We start from the raw sequence: 17,983 nt of genomic DNA, 5'->3' as shown, positions 1-17,983 counted from the left end.
TCACAACATGAAAACCTGGATTAAAGTAGATTTGATCCAGACCTTTAAACCCCCCTCACACCGGCCTTACGGGGTCGTTACGACGCTTACGGCGGCGTTGCGGCGTAAAAATCGTGTACAACCGGGAGCATTCCTTGTGGCACCTGGGACATCCTCAACGCTTCCTGGAGCATTCGTATGGATCCTTAAGCGTCCGGGAGGGGTCGTAATTTCTTACGAGAGTTTTGGTCCAGACCAAAACTCTCGTAAGACAATTACGGCAGTGCTACGGAAATCTAGACCGCAACGCTTCCTCAACGCCTCCTCAACGCTTCCGCAACTGCCGTAACACGACCGTAAGACTCCGTAAGGCCATCTTAACCATCCGCAATGATTCTCCCTCTCCTTGGACTCTCTGGGCAGCGGGTGCTCCGTCCATGGCTCTCCTGGATAGGTCTTGCCCCCTTGGAAGTCAGCAGCAGAATGAGGGGAGAGCGGGGGGGGGGGGGGGCGTTTTTATATTCTGGGCCGGGAACCGTAAGGATCCGCAAGCAAACGTAGAGGCACCGTATCTCCACCGTGTATATCCGCAACGAAGCCGTAGCAGTCCGTACTAAACCGTAATAAACCGCTGTGAATCGGTCACGGTCAAGCAAAATCCTCTCCCGGGTGTTCACGATTTTGCTCAAAAAATCGCAACGCTGCCGGAGAAAGAACATCCGTGGACGTCCGTAAAAACCATTTTTTGGTGTGAGGTACCCTTTAGGAGTAACACTCAATTAAAAATAGGAACAGAATGCTGATCGAGGTATGCTAACCGCCGTCGGAAGCGAGGAGAAGCGGACGTCTCTGGCATTGAACTAAAATGGCCGCTTGTCAAATTCTAAATTTCTGCTGCGATTTAAAGGAGAAAGAGAGTTGTGGGGCACAGCATCGGTGGTAAAGCTGTGCCCACAGAAATGATGCAAGTCCGCGCACGGTGAATGAATCCAATTTGTTTTATTTTTTAAATCCCCCCCAGGATCATTCATGATACAGGCTTTTCACAAGAGGAATGCAAGAAATACTGTGCCGTGGTGTACAGCAACACCATTCAATCCATGGTGGCCATCCTGCATGCCATGGGGAACCTACACATCGACTTTGGGGATCCGGAACGAGCTGTAAGACTCGCCCTACGGTTGCATGTTCCTACATTGCACACTTTTACCTGCGATTCACGTAAACGTAACAGCACAGTTGGGCATGTAGTGAGTGATTGCAGGTAAGAGTCTGCAGTATATGACCTTTATATGCAGTATATGACCTTTATATGCAGTATATGACCTTTAACTGCCTTATACATCACGAAGCATATTTGCCTGGTGTTTATCACATTACAATTTCGCACATTTTTCAATACTATTGTTATTTTTTTCATTTTCCTTTCATGTTAGGGTTACGGACACATTGCTAGGTCATCTCGAAGAGATCTCCAAGAGCTGACCTTGTAAAATTGGTCGTGATGTCCAAATGTCTGTCCGTCCGTCAGTCTGTCCGTCCGTCCGTCCCTTAGTGTTTTGCTGGGTTTTTTTCTACTCCTCCCTTATCACCCGGCTGATTTTTCTGAAACTTGACACATGAATACAAGACGGTATCTCACACAATCACACGGGCTTAGATTTTTCGATTTCAGATCATGGCGGCCCCCAGGGTGTGTTACCTGCCAAACTTCGGATCCCTACTCATCCCTTATTTACTCGATGGTCCGCAGAATCACTCGGTCTGAGATTTTTCAATTCCGGATCATGGGGGCTCCCAGGGGATCAGGGGAAGTCCTAGGGGGGGGGGGTACCCCAAATAAGCAAAGGTCTGAACTACAACCTCAAGAGATGACTGTCCGCTCACTCCGGGCCTTGTTATTTTTACTTTTGTTATTAGCCAGTCACCCGCACAGCAGGAGACAGGTTTGGCAAATCACGTGTGTGTGTGTGTGTGTGTGTGTGTGTGTGTGTGTGTGTGTGTGTGTGTGTGTGTGTGTGTGTGTGTGTGTGTGTGTGTGTGTGTGTGTGTCATTGGTTGTTATCTCCATATATGGATATTGGTATGTGCAATTGTGCATGTGTGATCAGGGTGCGCTTCAGCCATTCAGAGTCCCAGTGGATTTGAGTTGTGGTCTCACCATCGGTGCAGTCTCACCCCCCCCCCCCCCCTTCCCACTCCCCTTCCTCCCCACCCACCCACAACACTCCCCTTGAGATACTTGTGTTAAAAGAAAGGTACACACCTGTGTTGAGTTGCTTGTTTTGAGCTTGTGTAGGGCAAAACTTACCACATGTCACTCTTCATTTGTGATTTTTCAGAATGATGCACGACAGCTCTTCGACCTGGCAAACACGGTGGAAGATTGTTCATTCCCTGTGGAGATCTGCGTGGTGTTGGCACACCTCTGGGCTGATAGTGGTGTGCAGGCCTGCTTTGCACGCTCAAGAGAGTACCAGCTGAATGACTCTGCTGCCTAGTGAGGAATTCCGTAATCAATAATTTTGTCATTTTTAGGTCATCCCATCTCGATTCGCAAAGAGACGAACTTGTGAAATGGGTCGCAATGTCCGGATGTCTGTCCGTCCGTCCATCTGTCCGTTAACGTTTTGCTGTTTTTACTACACCTCCCTTATCACCTGGCTGATTGTACTGAAACTTGACACATTAATGCAACACAGTAGCCCACACAATCGCTTGGTCTTCGATTTTTCGATTTTAGATGAGGGATTTGGGGTTCACGGGGGCTCCCAGTGGAGGTCCCCCAAATCAGCAGAAGTCTGAACTACAACCTCAAGAGATGACCGTCAGCCCTATCTGGGCTATTTTTGGTCAAGGGATCAATATTGCCATCAAAATGTTCTATGGATCCCACAAGAATGAATCATTCACTGACCCACATATCATAACATCTGGATTCAGCAGCTCGAGCGCTGTAACTGCAATTGTCCTGTTAATATGAATCTTTATTTTATTTATTATTTATTTATTTAGTTTTATTTTGTTTTGCTTTATCCTTATATTTTTCTAACTTTCTCTTAGCCCCTTACCTAGAGTAGCTGTATGCCTTGTCTGGGGCGATATCCATTAAAAAAAAAATCAAGTTAGCCCATTATGTCTTTCATGAAGAGTGGGTGAGTTATTGCCAACACTCTGAACAAATTACAAATTCCTGCCTTGACAAAGGCAAAGGCAAACCAACTAATGCAATCCTTGCCATGAGGTGGCTTCAACACCACCAAATCAGCTTTTGGGCAGAACACCAGTGAGGGAGGGAAAGAAGGAGGGGATAGGAAATGTAATCCTATAATTCATCCGCTACGCTGAGGGGGACTATAGGTGTGCGCTCTCTCTGTCTGTCCGTCCGTCCCACCTGTGATTTACTGCACTTTTTTCCATACCCTTCAACATATTCAACTGAAACTTGGTACATGCCTTTATTGTGATAAGTTACACAAGTTTGAGTTTTGGGACGTTTCGGCAATTGTTCACGGAGTTATGAACATTTTTACTCGGAACAAGAACATCCATTGGGACCGGGAGGGGACATTTATTGCAAAGCAATTCTCCTTGTTGTTATTATCAACATCGTAACGAGTATATTTTCAATATTAATCAAAAGGATTTGCAGGTAATTGTGAATAGTCATCAGGCATCCATTAATTTTCCATTTTTTATTTTATGTAGCCAATGTGTTGTCCTCTTCCTAACCCTTTTCCTGAGCATAAACATTGCACCTTCAGATTGATACAGCATCCATCATATGTGCTACTAGCTGAGTACTGCAGAACCCCAACATTCGTGGGGGATACGTTCCTGAAAAATGCCATGAATGTTGAATCCGCGAATGTCGGGGCATTGTTTCAATGGGAAAAATGGGGATAGGTTCCCGGCGGTTCGTGTTTCATAAGGAGAAATCAACAATCCTGTGAAAAACTGCGAATACGCGGAGCACGGAACTGCAAATGTCAAAGGAGGTCGCATTTTATGAACCGCGAATATGTGGGGTCCACGAATGTTGGGACCGTGAGTATCGAGGTCCGACTGTATTTAAGTAACCATCGTACTCCCTCTAATTAGTCAAAGTGTATATTTAGTATTCCATAGCTTTATTGCAATACTTCTTACTCGGACTGTAAGCCCATCTCAGTCATATGAATAAGTAGCGCGAACACCAAGAGCATGAAGTGCTAAGATGGATGTGTGTTTGTGTGCAGCTACCTGAATGACCTGGAGAGACTGGGACAGGAGGATTACATACCGACCCAAGAGGATGTCTTACGGACCCGTGTCAAGACAACGGGAATCGTGGAGACACATTTCGCATACAAGGGGCGCCACTTTAAGTAAGTGTGTTCGACCAGAGGGCGAGATGCAGTTTGATTTGACAGAGTTTTTGGATGAATCTATAACAGCAAAACATCATGTGCACCATTGTTCGTTGCAGTGGTATTTTATCAGTTCTGATGTATTCACCAAAAATCAGTATTTCTTGTCGTTATCGAGTGAAGTCTTTTGGCCGATGAACTCGTATCATCAGAAAGATTTACTGACAACAGTGTGTTCAGTGTCGACTGTAGAGCATTAAATAGTTGGATGTTTGTTGTCGTATGCAGAATGTCGCCATTTGTTGCAGTTTGTGGAGCACGTACCTCCGCCAGGCTGAAAAGTTTACGTTTTGTATCCCACTGATAGGCCGAAACTGCATCTGGATCTTGACCAAAATCTCGTCGGCTTGTTCTTGTCACACACCCAATCTGTCCACCAACTTTGGCCGAATCCGTCAATATATTTTTGTTTGAGATATGCTGCTCACAGACACAGACAGACAGACAGGGGTGAAAACAAAGCATCCGTCCAGCTTCGGCGGTGTATGTAAAAAGGGTGACCATCCACCATTTCATGTCGTCCACCTATAGTCATCCATGATGCCTTTTTTTCTTTGTATACATCGTCGAGGCATGTGGAAGAACTAGTACTGGTACACTGAACGGATCAGGGTGCAACAGGACAAAAGGAACAGCAGAAAGAGAAAGACAGAGAGAGAGAGAGGGGGTAGAAACACCAAAGGTAGAGCATAAGGCCAAGGTAGATAGAGACTTTGTCAAACAATGGGTGTGAGGAGCAATGGGGGACACGAGAGGATGCATGGGGTGGAGAAGATGGATACGGAAGGGACCTCTAAGGAAGGTAAACTGGAAATGTGGAAGGAGTAGGGACTGGAGTGGGGTGGAGTGTAGGGTTAACGAAGGTAGAAAGGATCATGGTTTTGGATTGGGGACGACGATCTGAGATGGTGTTGAACAGATGTCTTGTGAAAACCGGCAGAGAAGAATGACATTGAAGATGATATGGAAGTTGATTCCACAGGTAAGAAAAAAGAGAAACATGAGTGGAGGTGAGCAGTGATCCTGGATTTAGGTAGTTTCACCAGAAGGGGGTTGATGGTGGACCATGTGACCCCTGCAGAAACCTGGGTGGAGGACGTTTTGGGGGGTAAATTATAATGGAAAGAGCAGACTGTGCAAGACCAGAAAGGAGGTGGTAGAAGACAGAAAGACCACCGACCTGTCTGCAATGGTGAAGTGGTAGGCCCATAGGACTCAGCTTCATCGCAGGAGATTGCAATAATCTTAAAGGCCTTGGTGTCCATGGCGTCAAGTTGGGCCAGATGTGAGGCAGGGGAGCCAGGTCAGAGGGGAGAACAGTGCTCAATCACCTGTGGATGAAAGCCTTGGATGTGGATAGGAATTGAGGTGTGCAAAGGAAGGGCTTTGTATGACGGAGCATGCCCAGTCTGAAGCTGGATTTGGAGGCCAACCTTGAAATGTGGTTTGCCCAAGAAAGATAATGTTTGATAGTGAGACCAATGAGTTTGAATTTGTGAACGTCCTCTAGAAGATTGTTAAGAAAGTAGATAGGAGTGGTTACCAGACGTCCTTTTGGAGAGAGATATTAAGAGTATAAGATTTGTCTGGAATGTAAGACACATTCCAAGTGTTTGACCAGTTTGTGATTTTTGTCAAGTTCTGGAGAGAGGGTAGAGACAGCAGCCTGTCTGTTTGAAGGATGAGGGATGTCACAACAGAGTGGAGTCTTTTCAGAAAATAGATAAAGAGGATTTTCCAAATCGAGATATAATTGATGAAAATCAGAAATAGGATTGATCCCAGAACACTGGCTTGGTGTACTCAATCCTTGACCAGAGAGATGAAAGGATTCTGTTGAGTGCCACACGTTGACTACAAGAGTAGTGGAAGTCTGCAAGCAATGTGTGTTGTTGACCTTGGATGCCATAAGCAGAGAGTTTCGAGAATACGGCAGGATGTCAGACCGTATAGAAAGCATGAGATATGTCCAGAGAGACGGCTCTGATCTCACGTCTGACATTGAGGACCTCCATCCATCATTGGGTGAGGAGAAGCAGCATGTCCCAAGGTTGACTTACCTGGTCTGAAACCAAACATTCTCGCTGGATCTACCCATTTTCCCACCTGCAGTTACCTCTGCACACAAACCTCTTTTGTACGTATATCCATCGCTCGTCCTGTTCCCCTCTGCTCTGTTGCCAGTGTGTTGCTGACCTCTCAACATCTGTCGTCCATTTTTTCCACGCGCATCATCTTCAATAAAAATCGACATGTGTTGTGGTGAAATATGTTGTAATGTCTCGAGCTGAGTGAAGAGACAATCCGTGTGAAGGGATGACCTTGAAGAAGCTTATATAAACTGTGTCCATTCGGTGCGCTAGGGGTGGCATAATGTATCCCCAGTGCTGTAGACTGCTGAGATTAACAGGTGCATAATTGCTTGCTGCAAGAAACTAGGAAGAGATGTATGCTTTGATTACCTTCTTTATGGAACTAATAATCTGCATTATTGTGTTGTCGGAATGGGTAGAGAAATAGTTCAATAAAGCCTCATTCGTTGCAAGAGATCTGAGTTTGATTCCACAACATGTGTTAACTTCCTTCTGAACAAAATACTTTTGATTGATTCCAAAGGTCACAAATGGTGTATATTCTGTACGTTTTTTGTTTTTAGGATGTTTGATGTGGGAGGACAACGGTCAGAACGAAAAAAGTGGATTCATTGTTTCGAAGGAGTGACAGCCATCATTTTTTGTGTTGCTATGAGTGCTTACGATTTGGTCCTTGCAGAGGATGAAGAAATGGTGAGGAATTAATTACCTCCTTTTTTATCCACTTGCGAACACAAAACCTGGCAGTAGAGCCATTTAATAACCTCGTACCTATCACACTGTCACAAGCAGCGGACCCGTCACTCCAACCTTTTCCAGCCATGTTTGGCCATTTCATCTGAGCCTTCTCCTTCTCGGCCCACATTCGGTGTGCAATGTGCTGCAGCATAGTCTTGTCAATGCACATTATAATTTTTGTCATCATACTCCATATTATACAATGGAAGATTATTTGTAATACCAGCTATCACCAAAGGTGGCGCTATTTCACGCACATGTCAATTTTGGAGATTCGGTGAGGTCCATGTTTGCTCCATTAGAGTAAGAATCCTTGTGATGTAGCCATCAATGTAAGAATATAACCATCAACGCCATCAAAATAAATCAGAAACACACAAACTCTAAACAATCATTATTTATTTCATACAATGGTCTCACATTTGATGTGTCGGCAGAATGGTGTACCATGCAAATTTTAATAATTGCTCAAGTATGGTGTGAGTAGAGCAAACAATAATTATAATTCATCAAAGGTGTGTAAGGACCTCATTCATGTCACCTGTTAAAATGTCTACACAACTTTTAACTTTGTGTGCGCTCCCTTGATATTTGTTCCTGCAGAACCGGATGCACGAAAGTATTAAACTGTTTGATTCCATCTGCAACAGTAAGTGGTTTTTGAACACGGCCATAATACTCTTCCTCAACAAGAAGGACCTGTTTGAGGAGAAGATAAAACGAAGCAATCTCACCATCTGCTTCCCAGAATACACTGGTAATGTGTTTGCTTTGTCCTTCCATTGCGTTCTAATGTCCTTCGAGCATGCATGTGTGTGCGCGCACACACACACACACACACACACACACACACACACACACACACACACATACATGCGCGCGAGCATGCACACGCACACAAGCACGCACACACAAACACACACACACCTGCCCACTGATTAATTCTGACTATTGATTCCCTTCGGATCCAGCTGGTTCCTATCTCTACTTGCTCACGAGCACATGCTTTGGCAAAACAGTGTTGTACACCGCACCTTTCCTATGCCGTCTCCAGGCATTGCAAATCGTCATTGCCGGGCACCGAAGGGGGCTCGGCAGTGACGCACGCTGAAAGAGAGTACTCAGTTTTCACACTCGTTGTTTGTTGCTTGCTTTCTTGTTTGTTTGTTTGTTTGTCCGGACGATATCTCAGCCATCCTTTGAGCTAGGAAGCTGAAATTTCGGCACAATAGTGAGCAAGTCCTTTCTCAAAAACGGTATTTTTGTTTTTTGATTAATCAATTAATTGAGGAGTTATTTAATTATTAGCGATTAATTAAGTACTTATTTAATTAATTAAATTTCCTTTCTCTTCTGACCAGTAACTCAGGCACCTTTTGAGTTAGGAAGCTGATATTTGGACATGCCAATGACCAGGTGATTTGGCTGCAAAGGCTATTTTTGATTTATTAATTAATCAATTAATCGATTAATTATTTAATTATTCGATTAATGACTAAAAAAAATTTTTTTTTCAAGTTACAGATTCTGATGAAATAGTGGTAGTTTATGTGTTCTCTGACCAAATTGATTAATAATTTAATTTTTTTATGATTTTTATTTATTTATTTTCATTATTAATCATTTATTTATTTTCTTTCTCATTTGGCCAATATCTCAGGCACCTTTTGAGCTCGGAAGCTAATATTTGGACATGAGTGACCAAGTGATGTGGCTATCAAGGATATTTTTGATTTATTGATCAATCAATTAATCGATTATTTATTGATTAATCGATTAATTACTAAAAAAAATAAAAAATATCAGTTACAGATTCTGATGAAATGGTGGTGGTTTATGTGTTCTGTGACCGAATTGATTAATAATTTAATTTTTTTATGATTATTATTTATTTATTTTCATTATTAATCATTTATTTATTTTCTTTCTCATTTGGCCAATATCTCAGGCACCTTTTGAGCTGGGAAGCTAATATTTGGACATGACAGTGACCAAGTGATGTGGCTATCAAGGATATTTTTGATTTATTGATTAATCATTTAATCTATTAATTATTTATTGATTAATCGATTAATTATTTATTGAGTAATCAATTAATTATTTAATTTTTTATAAATGACTTATTTAATTAAATTTCTAAAATATACATCTTCAGATGAAGCACTAGTGGTTTAGTTATGCTATTAGCCAATTGATTATGAAAATATTTTGTGATAATCTTTTATTGATTTTAATTATACAATTAATCAATCAATTAGTGTACACCTCTCCCTCCCAATGCAGCCTCAATGAGCTGCACTGCGGTATTGCCGGGCGCCGAAGGCGCCCCGGCAATGCCGTGCTGTAGGATATTTAATTATTTGGCATGGGGGCGGTGTACTTTGAATGTATCTGTACTTGTTTTAAAAAAAAATTATTAATCAATTAATTATTTAATTATTATCCATTTATTAAGTACTTATTTCTTTTCTTTCTCACACCTTTTCCATCTCCCCTCCCCGACGCCTTTATATGAATAATTTTATCTTACCTCCTCCTTGCCATTTGTTCTTCATATTCCAGCAGTCCCACTGTCATTCGACTGGTCTTCCAATATGGAACATACATAGAAGTAGGAAACTGGTGGATTTGCTACCCAACTATAAACTGTCTGATTGGTGATCATGACAACGTGCACCATCCCTCAGAACGATGTTAAGGATGAGGATCCATCTGCTCGCATTAGTTGGTGGAAGTTATGAGATCCCACTGTGTCCTTCACAAGGAGTAGGCACGTTGACGTCTCTCAATAAATTACGAATTCCCACCCAAATCATCTCCAGTTGAGCGTAAGGCCTGGCCAGCTGGTTCGTGAAAAGACGAGGGCCAAACTTCCCCCATGGCCGAACGCACAAGAAGGTTGGATTAATTCTGGATATTGAAGTAGTGGTAGTAGTTATGGTAGTGATAGTAATACAGGCTTTCGTACAATGCCATGCTTTGAACTCACCAGGGAAACAGTTTGTAGTTACCCTTTAAAGTTAACTCATTTGCTGATCGGATGCAGCCGATACAGGTTAAGGTAAGATTGGACTATCCAAGCTTATCTGCCAGCTATGTCCACCATACTAATATAAAATACATTTCCATGAGTCTCCACGATCCACTTGTACATTTCATAACATCGAACATTTCAATGCATTATGTAATTACCTTTCAAATGGAAACATCCCTGGCATTGGTCTTTCCCTCATGGTCCCCCTGTGCTGTCTTTCCCTCGTGGTCCCCCTGTACTGTCTTTCCCTCATGGTCCCCCTGTGCTGTCTTTCCCTCGCGGTCCCCCTGTGCTGTCTTTCCCTCATGGTCCCCCTGTGCTGTCTTTCCCTCGCGGTCCCCCTGTGCTGTCTTTCCCTCGCGGTCCCTCTGTGCTGTCTTTCCCTCGCGGTCCCCCTGTGCTGTCTTTCCCTCGCGGTCCCCCTGTGCTGTCTTTCCCTCGTGGTCCCCCTGTGCTGTCTTTCCCTCGTGGTCCCCCTGTGCTGTCTTTCCCACGCGGTCCCCCTGTGCTGTCTTTCCCTCGCGGTCCCCCTGTGCTGTCTTTCCCTCGTGGTCCCCCTGTGCTGTCTTTCCTTCGCGGTCCCCCTGTACTGTCCTTCCCTCGTGGTCCCCCTGTGCTGTCTTTCCCTCGCGGTCCCCCTGTGCTGACTTTCCCTCGTGGTCCCCCTGTGCTGTCTTTCCCTCGCAGTCCCCCTATGCTGTCTTTCCCTCACGGTCCCCCTGTGCTGTCTTTCCCTCGCGGTCCCCCTGTACTGTCCTTCCCTCGTGGTCCCCCTGTACTGTCCTTCCCTCGCGGTCCCCCTGTACTGTCTTTCCCTCGCGGTCCCCCTGTACTGTCTTTCCCTCGCGGTCCCCCTGTGCTGTCTTTCCCTCGCGGTCCCCCTGTGCTGTCTTTCCCTCGTGGTCCCCCTGTACTGTCTTTCCCTCGTGGTCCCCCTGTGCTGTCTTTCCCTCGTGGTCCCCCTGTACTGTCTTTCCCTCGTGGTCCCCCTGTACTGTCTTTCCCTCGTGGTCCCCCTGTACTGTCTTTCCCTCGCGGTCCCCCTGTACTGTCTTTCCCTCGCGGTCCCCCTGTGCTGTCTTTCCCTCATGATCCCCCTGTACTGTCTTTCCGTCGTGGTCCCCCTTTACTGTCTTTCCGTCGTGGTCCCCCTGTGCTGTCTTTCCCTCGTGGTTGTCAGCTCTTTCACGAGCCTCGATTCAGTATAGAAAAAAAAAAATTTTTTTTGATTAAATAAAATAAACATTCCTGACATATTAACAAAGACTTTCCTTTTAACCAAGCACATTGCTTTCTCCATCTTCCCTTGTTAGTTTTTAGTCATCATTTTAGTATCTAGATTGATGAAATGAGGAGAATCTGAGTACGAGTGATAACTGGCAGAATAGAGTAGAGATATGTGGATAGTTGAGTATAAATCTTGAGCTTTTGATTTTGTTTATTCTCCACAACTTATTTGGTCTGAATCAAAATTTTCAAAAGGAATCACATGTGACTTTTCCTGATGAAATTATTTGATATTTTACAACTGTGTTGAGCCTGGATGTGCATAATTTCGCTTTATATCCAAGGAGAGAGATAGAGGTGGAGGTCATGATCATTGGTCATGATCACCAATCAGACAGTTTATAGTTGGGTAATCGACCAGTTTCCTACTTCTATGTATGTTCCATATTGGAAGACCAGTCGAGTGACAGTGGGACTGCTGGAATATGAAGAACAAATGGCAAGGAGGAGGTAAGATAAAATTATTTAGATAGAGGTGGAGTAACTACAAACTGTTTCCCTGGTGAGTTCAAAGCATGGCATTGTACGAGAGCCTGTATTACTATCACTACCACGACTACTACCACAACTTCAATATCCAGAATTAATCCAACCTTCTTGTGCATTCAGCCATGGGGAAAGTTTGGCCCTCGTCTTTTCACGAACCAGCTAGCCGTAATATATATATACAGACTTGGCATTTAATATGGAATTTTTTTTTCTCCTTGACTTGGGTTAACTTTCTTAACTCAGTATATCAATCTGGTGAGTTTCTTTTACACTTTGGTGATTTATTTGTTGAAAGAACCATGTCACTGATTGTCTGTCGCAGCAAGAAGTCAACAACAGGATTATATCACAGGTGACGTGGCAAAATGTACAGACAGGTGCATTTGATGATTGGCTTCACAGTCGGGTATACAAGGGTTGTTGTGTTCTGTATTAGTGGAAAACAACTGCTGCACGTCTCCAAAAGTTATTGCCGCTTCCTCTGGAGATGGTCCGTCAACTCGACATTGCTGTTTGTCATGGAGTGGTGGCTTTACGAAATTACGGCATGAAACAGCGTGCTATTGCTCGGCAGTATGGCATCACTCAAGGTCAGGTGTCAAAGATCCTGAAACGAAATGCTCAGAGGGGTGTCCCTACTCCAATACCGAGGCCAGGACGTCCCCGCAGAACCACAAGGAGGGATGATCGCCAGCTGCACCGGTTAGTCCGCAATGGCCGTACAAAGTCAGCTAATCGGCTTAGGGCTGAGTGGCAGCAACTGACAAATGTGCCTGTATCCAGAAGGCTAGTCAACCAACGACTGGTTCAAGCAGCCTATCGTGCCAGGCATCCCCTGAGAAAGCCACGCCTGACCAGACAACACTGCCAGCGCCGATTGCAGTGAGCCAGAGAGCACCGTCAATGGCAGCCAGGACACTGGAATCACGTGATCTTCAGTGACGATTCTAGATTTCTGGTCTATCGTCAAGATGGCCGCGTCCGAGTGCACAGACAAGTGCATGAAGCCTACAACAAAGATTGTATAGTGCCAAGAGTCCAAGCTGGAGGTTGTGGGGTGACCGTTTGGGCTGTTTTTCATGCAGGGGGCAAAACTGACGTGGTTGTTCTGAATGGAAACCTGAACCAGTTCAAGTACAGGGCCATTCTGGAAGAAACATTGCTTCCATTTGCTCGTGCAGCCTTTCGAGGAAACTTTGTCTTCCAAGATGACAATGCACGGCCTCATCGTGTTCGCATGATCCAACACTTTCTTGCTGACTGTGGTGTAGAGCATATGGAGTGGCCTGCCATGTCCCCGGATATGAATCCGATAGAGAACTTGTGGGAAGAATTAACGCATCAAATCGACCACTTGGACCAGCAGCCGACCTCTGTGCGTGAATTGCAGCAGGCTATTGTCACTGCATGGCAGGCGATTCCTGTCCAAACCTTGGCAAATCTCGTGAACAGCATGCTTCAATGTGTACGTGCTCTCCTCAATGCTCGTGGGGGTTACACGAAGTACTGAACTGTAATTTTACTGTCCGTAATCCCAGTCGTAATTTAACTTTTGTTTTTGTTAAAAAAAAATTTGGCTAATGTGCAAAATAAAGAGATACTTCTGGAAAACGTACAGAAGTTTAACACAGTACTGTCCATGAATTGAGTTCGATATCAGTTTACATCACTTTCAAGGATCAATTTATTTGTTTCGAAATGTCAAATGTGGTTTTTGTTTCTTTTAAAGGTCACATTAACAAAATCTAGAATAATTTCAACATAATTCCAATGAACTTTTGGTTCTAAGACATCTTGAAAAGTAAGTTCACCCCCACAAAAAAAATATTCCATATTAAATGCCAAGTCTGTATATTGGTCCTTGCAGAAGATGTATATACGTATACATAAGCCCTATTGTGTTTATTTCTCTGTCACGGAGGAAGTAACCTCACTTCACGGAAGTGACATCACGCTCGTCATTGAAAGGGAGCACATGCCATATCAGTGTTAGTGCTATTTTGTTTCCGCTCAGGGAAGGTGAATTTATGGCGTCCAAAACTTTTACTACACACGTGAATTTCGGTTGATTGCATATGACTATTCCGGTTGTTTTCACAACTCTAATGCTATAGGGGAGACAGTATAATTTTTATTTGCAGTAAAAGTTTTCTATCATGGTTTATACTGTTTACCACTTGTTTACCACTTGGCAACAAATCCACAAATGTAATTATTTTAGTAATGCTTACAATTGTGACCGGTAGCACATGTCTCCGTTATCCGTCAACAGGTGAAAATACGAACGAAGAGGCCTCGGCCTACATCCAGGCCCGCTTTGAAAATCTCAACAGATCAAAAGAGAAGGAAGAGAAAGAGAAGAGACAACGTGTGTTCTCGCACTTCACATGCGCAACAGACACCGAGAACGTGCAGATCGTGTTCGCGGTCGTTTCTGAAAACATAATGTTGAACAACCTCATTCAATGCGGCCTCTACTGAACGGAAGTCCATGGAAAGCGGCAGAGAGGTATTCCACACCTTCACGCACAAGCGCTGAATCTCCTGCTTGCAAGCATAGATGGATTACCATTCTGTGATACAAGATGGATTACAATTTGAACCAGCATGATTCAACCGACCAAATGCACTTTAAAAGCTGCACAATAGTGCAGTTTAACAAACGCTCCCACACATTTTTAATCCTCCACTTGTAAGGATCCCCTGCTCTTTTCAAGATACTTGTTTCATTGCTTGTGCTACAAAATTTAATGCTGGCACTTTTATTTGTTGTCCAGTTGAAGAATGTTCACCGGTTTAGAGTAGTTGCCTCCTTCTAGTGAAGGAGATTCTTCAGCATTGTACGTTGGTGGTTAAATTCTGCTTTTAGCTCGGAGAGACGTCTTGCGTTACAGGAAAACACGACTTGAGTGCATCGGTTGAAGGAAATACCGATTCTGCAACCAACCACGTGATTCTTTAGTGTAAAGGGGAAGTAAATTTCTTATTTTCTTCAGTGTAAATTTCTTTCCCCAACTCTGGAACAAACTCCCCCACTCTCTTCAATCCCACTCCTCCCTCCAGGTCTTTAAAACAGCTGTTCACCACCATCTCTTATCTTCCCCCATTCAAAACCTTGATCTTTTCTACCCCCGTAAATTCACCCCAGATCCACTTTTTTGAAATGTTTATTTTTTGTTTTTTTACTCCATGTCTTTTTTTTTTTACCTCCCTCGCCCCCAGGCCCATTCCCACGCCTCCTCCCCACAAACCCTCTTCCTCCCACAGATCTCCCAATGTACCTGCTCTCAAATGTTGTACTTGTGTGCTTCCCTCTCTCCCCATCTGGTCTCCCGCTCCCTTTATTGCGTCGTATGTGTCCGTTTGTTTTTTTGTCATTAATGTGTCTTACACGAGCCTCGATCTGGTATACAAAAATAAGAAAAGAAAAGCATACCAACGGTAATTTCCGGTAGTCCACGAGTTGTTGTTGTTGTTTTTTTGTTGTTTTTTACAAGAAAATAAATCCATCCCGGTTATGTAGCTTCTTTTTTTTTTCTACCCGATACTTTCCTAGAATTGATAATAAACAAGTTGATCGCTTTCTGTGTTGTTGTTCGAGAATGCCAAGTTCATGTAAAGAGAAAGTCTCCAATATTGACATGGTCGTATCTCCTTAGCCCGTACGCAGGCAGTTCACCATCCTTCAAACAGCGAGGTTCTCTTAATGAAACAACTTGAGATGCTGGTCACCTGGAGATGAGTCACTGTTTAAAGCTCATCCTGGTAACAAATCCTTGTTCTTATATTTAATTTGCTATTTATTTAGTACCAGAGGTGCTGCCCGGCTGGGTGAGCTTTTCCCGGCGGTGGTTTTGGAACGTGTTGGGCATTGAAAAGCTATGGAGTAGTTGGTCTCATGTGTGGGCCACTGCCAGCACTGCCTGACCCCACATCCCAAAATACACTCTTTAGAGGCCATTGGTGGCCTCAAAACAGAGGTCAAGGCCAACGCGTGGTAGCTTAAAACCGTGCCCAGATTGGAAGTACCTACTCCCAAAATTTGGGCCTGTAGGTGCTGCAGTTCGGCTGTGAAAATAACATACAAATGCATGAACGGATGCACGACCAAACGCAGAAAACAAATGCATGCACAAGCAAACGCTTGAAAATATTTACAAGATTTCAATGTTTTCAGTGCATAACATGTGCAGGAACCTTCACGTCGTTTTTTGCTGTGCAGAGATGGGTACCTCACCCAAGCCGGCTCACCCGAATCAAGAACAGGTTATTTAGACTTCAGTAAACCATCAAGAGGATTGATGGTTTAAGCTGCAGCAAAAATTCACCTGAGATTGCACCACAGCAATGATGGGGCAAATGGCCTCATTTCTTTGTTTGAGGTCAGTTTCTTCCTATTCAGACATACAAACACATAGATACAGAGAACTTCCTTTCAGGATGGGGGAGGGAGGAGTTGTGTGCCCATGACCTGACCCTGGGTACCCCCAGCATGTATGAAAAATCCGATCTGATGGAGATTGGGCTGGCTTTTTTTTCCCTATGATTTTCAGACCTAAAAAAACAATACATGGAGAATTCCTGTGTTGGGGTTGGGGTACGCTTAAAACTTTTCCGAGATTCTGAAGTTCCTACACCCAAATTTGGGACCTCTAGTTGCTGTGGTTCAGCCGTGAAAGAGATACAAACGCACAAACACTTGAAAATATTTACAAGATACACGTTAGATGTTAAACTTCTTCTTCTTCTTTTTTTAAAATACCTTGTTGCAGGAATGTTCACTGTTGTTGGCGAGAGCTCTGTGCTAAATACCTTCAGGCTTATTTGGACACCTTCAGTCTCTTGAGGGTAAAAACAGGAGAGGGAATTGCTGTCAAATAAGTTTGCTTCTAAGTTTAAGTTCTAACTTCTTTTTAATTGAATGTGTACCTGTCAGCTATTGTGACAAATACAGGTTGGGATAAAAGTTGAAGTTGTTATTGAAAACTTCAGCAGTGTCACTTCCAAGCGGGTTCAACATGAAATTGTAAAACGTTTGTTGCTAGATTAAGATTACTAGTGAAGTAACCATGCTACGCACAGGTGGGAGGCAAGAAGCAAACAGACAATACAGAAACGGTGAATGCTAAAGCATGAAACCAATAAACCACATTCCTGTAGCACCTTCAGTCGCACGTCAGACATGGATAGCAAGTTCGTGAAGGACTTCCATGAAAAACGTACCCGTTCGCAAACAAACAGGTACGTTTGCTCCATACCCAGTCAATGGCGAATCTGCATATGGCGATCCGCGAATTTCACGTTTGGAAAGTAGAAACCGTCATGGCATTCCGTCATTCACTTGAACTCGATATCTCTTTTTTCTTTCCAAACAGCATAACTCCAATCACAAATTAAATAACATTAATATAAAAAATAAACTTTTAACAACATTCGTGACATAAACAAATATTTAAATCCTGATGTGAAGTTCCGTACGGTTGGGTGAATACAATTACGAATTCAACATCATAATTGTATTCACTCAATTCCAATCATCAATTGATACTTTGACAAAACGACTAACACAATTAACGTTAAACGATGTAACATTACGATTGAATGACGGTTGTATTGGGATATTATCAAACCCACACATTGCCGTCATCTGTCCACTTCCGCATTCGTGGCAGGTTCATAATTGTCATCAAAATATAAACAGTATTTGTAGAATTTCAATAAAAGCCACATCACTGTTCATATCGGTAAATATTATTCCATCGTGTTTGGAAAACTGGAAAATTGGAAAAATTGGAAAAACAATATGGCCTATTTTACTCCCGGGGGTCCCAGAAATACCCACCCAAAATATCGTTGCGATCGGTTGAGCCGTTTTTGCAGTGCCTGCGAACGGACAGACGGACATTTGGTGAATTATAGTAAGATATGCTTCAAATTCCCCATCAGAGACTGAC

At 43.5% G+C, this 17,983-nt stretch overlaps 1 protein-coding gene across 3 annotated transcripts in view; it reads left to right on the top strand.

Annotated features, from left to right (window-relative positions):
• The window catches only part of LOC137424579 (guanine nucleotide-binding protein G(i) subunit alpha-3), a 73,869-nt gene that overhangs the window by 48,179 nt on the left and 7,707 nt on the right, over positions 1-17,983 (top strand). For 2 of the 3 annotated variants that reach the window (XM_068112175.2, XM_078775626.1), the window contains exons 4-9: positions 1,001-1,142; positions 2,322-2,479; positions 4,218-4,346; positions 7,045-7,174; positions 7,823-7,976; positions 14,302-14,538. In XM_068112175.2, the coding sequence (XP_067968276.2) occupies positions 1,001-1,142; positions 2,322-2,479; positions 4,218-4,346; positions 7,045-7,174; positions 7,823-7,976; positions 14,302-14,510 (922 nt within the window). In that variant the 3' untranslated portion in view covers positions 14,511-14,538. Of the gene's footprint in view, positions 1-1,000; positions 1,143-2,321; positions 2,480-4,217; positions 4,347-7,044; positions 7,175-7,822; positions 7,977-14,301; positions 15,552-17,983 lie in introns of those variants that run through there. The other variant, XM_068112174.2, reaches the window with a different exon arrangement.

Source organism: Myxine glutinosa, chromosome 4, assembly GCF_964187855.1.
Source record: "Myxine glutinosa chromosome 4, kmMyxGlut1.1, whole genome shotgun sequence".
In the NCBI taxonomy this organism is placed as follows: domain Eukaryota; kingdom Metazoa; phylum Chordata; class Myxini; order Myxiniformes; family Myxinidae; genus Myxine; species Myxine glutinosa.
Note: the sequence above shows the minus strand (reverse complement) of the source record. Positions and strands in the feature narration are given on the sequence as shown.